The sequence below is a fragment of the Prionailurus viverrinus genome, chromosome A3, assembly GCF_022837055.1.
Source record: "Prionailurus viverrinus isolate Anna chromosome A3, UM_Priviv_1.0, whole genome shotgun sequence".
NCBI lineage: Eukaryota > Metazoa > Chordata > Mammalia > Carnivora > Felidae > Prionailurus > Prionailurus viverrinus.
This window is the reverse complement of record NC_062563.1, coordinates 48581040-48586321: the sequence shown is the minus strand read 5'-3', so window position 1 is coordinate 48586321 and position 5282 is coordinate 48581040. Positions and strand designations below refer to the sequence as shown.

The 5282-nt window shown below is 52.8% G+C and overlaps 1 protein-coding gene across 1 annotated transcript; it reads left to right on the top strand.

Moving 5' to 3' along the window:
• The first annotated feature begins 371 nt into the window (after positions 1–371).
• LOC125162992 (cystatin-C-like) lies at positions 372–4599 on the top strand. The gene is made up of 3 exons (XM_047854504.1): positions 372–711; positions 3308–3421; positions 4249–4599. The coding sequence occupies exons 1-3, from the start codon at positions 466–468 to the stop codon at positions 4330–4332; spliced, it is 444 nt and encodes a 147-aa protein (XP_047710460.1). The 5' UTR covers positions 372–465; the 3' UTR covers positions 4333–4599.
• Positions 4600–5282: the final 683 nt, after the last annotated feature.

The following is a 5282-nucleotide window of genomic DNA, read 5'->3' as shown; positions in this document are numbered from 1 at the left end:
GGACTCAGGGACAGGGCAGGCGCGATGGGAGGAGGACTTAGGTGGAGAGAGAGAAGCTGAGGGGCGGGGCTGGGAGGGCCAAGGCTAGCACACTGTAGAGGGGCGGGATTTAGGTGGAGGAGAGACGCTGAGAGGAAGGGCGGAGCTTGGGGTAGAGAAAACGAACCTAACCCGGAGAATAAGGCCAGAAGTGCGGTCAAAGGGGCCCGAACTAAGGCTAGAGGGCTGGGACTGCCAAGGAGGCGCTGGATTAGGGAAGTACAGGAAATAGAGGCCGGACCCGGGAGCAGGGTCAGGACTTCCGCGGAGAGGGGTAGGTGGGGGCGGAAAAGGCGGAGCCGGGGAGGGCGGGGAGGCCCAAGGGTGGGGCTGAGGGAATAAAAGCGCTGCGGCCGGCTGGGTGCTGCTTATCTACGTTGGATCACTTCCTACGGTAACCTGTGCGCTGTCGATCGCGAACACACCATGGCCGGGTCCTTGCGCACCCCGCTGCTCCTGCTAGCCGCTGTGGCCCTGACTCTGGCCCTGGCTATGAGTCCCGGGACCGGCAGGAGAAACAACAAGTCTGCGCTGGTGGGCGCCCCGTTGGATGCCGACGTCAACGAGGAGGGCGTGCAGCAGGCGCTGAACTTCGCCCTCAGCGAGTACAACAAGGCGAGCAACGACGCGTACCACAGCCGTGCGATGCGGGTGGTGCGTGCCCGAAAGCAGGTGCGTACGAGCCGGGCTGTGGGGGCTGCGCGGCCCTGAGTAGAGGGCGCGGCTGCCTGACGTCACCAGCAAGGACCCTATCTGCCGGCCCAGCGTCTTGGGTCAGTCTCCGAGCCTCTAGGGGTTGGGCGGGGACTACAGACATTCCCTTGCATCTCAGAGGGCGGTGTCCCTTGTCTCTCTGGTCCCTCACAGCCAGCCCTTCGCCTGCATGTCTCCGGGAGTGCCAGGGACCCCAGTGGCACACTGGGTCACCCCCATGGCCTTCATTTCAGGTTTCAAGCTCCAAGCCTGGCCAGAAGGCTGCGGTGCGGGGGTCAAGGCCCCTGTCCAGTCCCACTGTGTCCATGCCCCAGCCTCACGGGACACGGGGGCCCAGTGTGAGCTGTCACTAAATGACCACGAGCAAAGGAAAATCAGACCCCATGCCCAGCTGCCCTCCTGGCTTTGCCACTAAAGGATTTTTTTTAAAGCACTTTTTCCTTTTAACTTAACTTTTCAGACTTACAGAGCAGTAGCAAAAATAGTGCATAAAATTCTTGTAGATTCTACAGCTAGATTCCTTGTATGTTAAAATTATGCCATTTTGCTTTCCAGTAGGCACATACATGTGTGTATGGGGATACATGCATTTGTGTTTTTGAAACTTTTGAGAGTTAACACTTCTCTGTGTTCTTCCTAGAAAGAAGGGCATTTTCTGAGGAGCGCACAATAACACTTTGGAAATCAGAATCAACACTGACAATTATCTAAAACTCAGACCTTATACAAATGTTACTGGTTGTCCCACTGATGTCCTTTATGGCCCAGGACTGCCAGATCATGTGGTGCAGGCACTGTCTTGCAGCCTCCTTTACTCTGGAGCATTCTCTCCATCTATGACCTTGGCATTTTTGAAGGGTCCAACCAGTTGTGGTGCACACTGGGGCTCAGTTTGGGTTGGCCACATGTTTTCTTGAGATGATTGGGGCCATGCAGAAGTGACCTGTTCTCCTCTGAGTCTCCTCTTAATAGATGCCACTAAACTAACCTGGCCTCCATGTCCTCATCCTGCAATGGAGTTTGGGGCCCACGCCAAACATCCTCCCTCAGCACCCAAAGGTTGTCAACAAACGCAGATGGGTCAGTGAGCTGGCCTGTGGTACCCAGTGCATCCCAGAGCAAAGGGTCTGGCATATGAATTCAAATCTGTCCTGAGATCCTGGAGGAAAGGCTCCTGGAGGGTTGCTTCCCTCCACAGGTCACGTCCATGGGGAGCAGCCTCTCGTGTGTGCCATCACATTCCCTAACCTGATATTGCCCCATCATCGCCAACATCCAGAGGCAGTTGAGTGGATTGCTCCTGACCCCTGCCTCTGCTAGCCTGTCCTGGAGTTCTGGTCAGATAAAGAACATAGCCATGGGAATCCAGAGAGGGGTGGGAGGGAGTGTAAGGAAGGGGCACTGTGGCTCTGCGGCTCTGTGTTCATCCTCTAAGGAGGGTAAGGATTTGGGCCAGCTGGCTTGGGGCCCATTTGAGAGCAGAATAGAGCCTCACAGCAATGAAAGCCTGGTAGTGCATGCCAGCATTTAGGACCCACGCACCTTCTCTTAAAATTTCAGAAGGTGGGCCCAGAACAGACCATTTCTCCTCCTGTAGCATTTGGCTGGCACTGTGTCCTTTAGATGGGACATGTGCTCCCTGTTCACTAGGTTGCCCCCAGCCTGCCCCTCTCCAGTGTGACACTAGCTTGGCGCCACAGCTTGCTGGGGTAAGTGACAGCAGAGAGATCATGGGATCTGCTTATGGTTCTACCAGGTAGGATGTGGATCCTGGTCTCGGGCTCCCATGTTTCTCGAAGTTCTAAGGAGGCCTGTCTGGGATGCCATGTGTGAGGACAAGGTTTGCCTCTATCCTGAAATCTCCAGTGTAAAAGACAGGCAGGTGTATGACACACTTCAGAATTATTTCTGTCAAAAATCACACTTAAAATGTAGACATTCCAGGATCAGTGTTTTATTGACTGGCCTAAACTGTGTGTGTGTGTGTGTGTCTGTGTGTGTATGATTGAGAGAGAGAGGGAGGCATGTCATTTCTTACTGTGAAATAAAGGAATAAATAAACCTTTGTTACACTGAGGTAATGTGAATATCTATGGGGTTGATCCTATTAATTGGAATTTAGCTTACGTGCACCCATCACATGACTGTCTTTCAGAACCGAATCTACTCTGTTTGCTCCAGCTCAGAGCCCTCACTGTGGGCTTAGTTCCTGCCCTGGCTCCTGGCGCTGGAGTTTATTAGCTGACTCTGTGCTGGCTCCCCAAAGTGTGCCTTCTCTCCTGAACCCGGTTAACAGAATTTTGGACCCTGGCTTCCACCTTCCATCTTCCTGCTTCTCCTGCCAGGCTGCCTGAGACCTTCTGGAGCCCCTCTATGAACAAGTTACAATGAGAGTCTGGGCACAGCAGCTGGGCCAGCCCTCAGGAGGTGGCTGTGGTTTCTGGGATACCTGCTTTGGCAGCAGTGAATGCTGGTGTAAGGGCCCAATAGCAGGAAGGTAACTTGTGTGAAATTGGGGGGTATTGTAAACAAATCCTGCTCTCCCGGTATGCAGGTCGTGGCTGGGATGAACTACTTCTTGGACGTGGAGATTGGACGAACCAGATGTACCAAGTCCCAGCCCAACTTGGACACCTGTCCCTTTCATGACCAGCCACACCTGATGAGGGTATGTGCCTGGAGGAGGCAGCCAAGCACAGCAGAGGGGTGGGGGTGAGCCTATGCCTGTGGGATGCATCATGTGTGATTGCTGGGGGTGGGGGTGTGCCAATGTTGGGTGCATGGAATACATGTGTGTGCACATGACTAATTTGACTTTCTAAGTGGGTTTTAGCTGGTGAATAGGGGGCACCATGTATGTGCCTGTGGGATAAGGAGCAGCTGTGGGGTGTTTGCTGGAGAGAGACAGAGAGGAAGAGAGGTAACCCCTTAATCTTAGCACCAGCCACCTGAACGGATTAGAGGGAATCAGAGGCCTATAAGCAGCCAAAACCCTCTGGTGCTGCCCTGCCCACCAAATACTAGTCTCCCTCCTGGGTCTTGGCCTATGGGGAAGGCTGTGTACTGCCCCCATACCTTCCCCATTCTCTGCAGCTTTCCTGTGTTTCCTGAACTCTGATCCCAGCCCCTGGGTTCTTTCCTCTGCACCTGTCCTAGTGCTGGCCCACTGGAGGTCAGGGAACTTGGGGGCAGTTCCCTGTCCCTTGGGGGCTCTGGAGCCTTCCACAGGCTGCTCCTTAAAGGAATGTGCAGGGGGAACGAGTTAGTGGAATCCTGCTGGTTGGAGGTAAGGGACAGGATCCCATCTCTTGGACTTCAGGGATGGGCATGGTGCCTGAGAAGTCACTGCAGAGCCCTGCTTAGTGTGCTGGGACTCTGCAAGGTGGGGGTTGAGACTCTTGCCACTGTTCTTTACCTGCTCTTCTGACATCTCGAGGCTGGACTTGTTCCTTTTGCACTGTAACCCTAACTATCCCTCTCTTTTCCCTTTCACAGAAAACGCTCTGCTCTTTCCAGATATACACTGTACCCTGGATGGGCAAGACATCCCTGGTGAAGTCCAGCTGCCAGGATGCATAGAGGACCCTGTGACAGGCTGGGTTGCTCTGGCCCCCTTCTCCCACCCCGCTCCCCCCTTGTAGAACTCCTAATCCTTGGAAGGGTAGCCCTGTCCAGGTGATGTCCCCTCAGTGTGCTGGTCCCAGGAGACAAATAGAAAAGGGTTCTGGGGCATTTTCTGAACAGCTAAGTGACTGTAGCTCCTTTCTTTTAATTGTTTTCCAAATGTACCAGTATGTAGTGCACTTGTTCTGCTCTATCTTCATCAATAAAAAGTAACATCAGCTATCTCTTGAGTTATTTCCTGTCTCGGGAATATACATATAAAAAGGATTTGGTCAGTGTCTTTATGAAGAGTTCCTAGTCCCAACTGATTTTAGAGGATAGGCAAGGATCTGAGAACTGACAGTTTCCCTGGGGTGTGTGTTGGGGGAGGGGGGGCGGTGGTGGAGGCATGCTGCCACTTTGAGGGATGATTGAACCAGGAGCAGCCTGGGAACCCAGCCCTTAGCTGTAGTGACTCCTGGTAATCACAGAGGAGAGGAGGGAAACTAGGCTGCTGATCCTGAAAACTTGGCTGCTGTGTTTGAAAAGAATTCAGATGGTGAGCAGGAATGGGCAGGAGGGAGGGGTCAGATGGAGCCCATAGCCCAGGGCCACCCTGAGTAGGGATCTGCCAGGTAATAGATTTCAACCACATGTGCTGAGTTCAACACACTCCTGGGCTGATTTTCACTAGTCAAGTTCTCTACAGACTAGATAAATGATTTATGTCTACTTCTTTCCACAAAAGACTACAAGGCACCTCCAGTAGACAAAGACAAAGTATTATGTGTGTATGTAACTATTGGGGAAATACCAGTCAGAATCAAGGTCAGAATCCAGAGTGAGATGAGACTGAAAGTAACACCTTCTTCAGATATATTGTGGGAAGTAGTTTGTAAATGGTTTTACACCCTGCCCGTTTTCTG

Excerpts from the sequence above, each read along its gene's own strand:
- LOC125162992 (XM_047854504.1), top strand. The coding sequence starts at position 466 with ATGGCCGGGTCCTTGCGCACCCCGCTGCTCCTGCTAGCCGCTGTGGCC. Across the intron at positions 712-3,307 it reads TGGTGCGTGCCCGAAAGCAG|GTCGTGGCTGGGATGAACTA; the intron begins GTGCGTACGAGC and ends CCCGGTATGCAG. Across the intron at positions 3,422-4,248 it reads ACCAGCCACACCTGATGAGG|AAAACGCTCTGCTCTTTCCA; the intron begins GTATGTGCCTGG and ends TCCCTTTCACAG.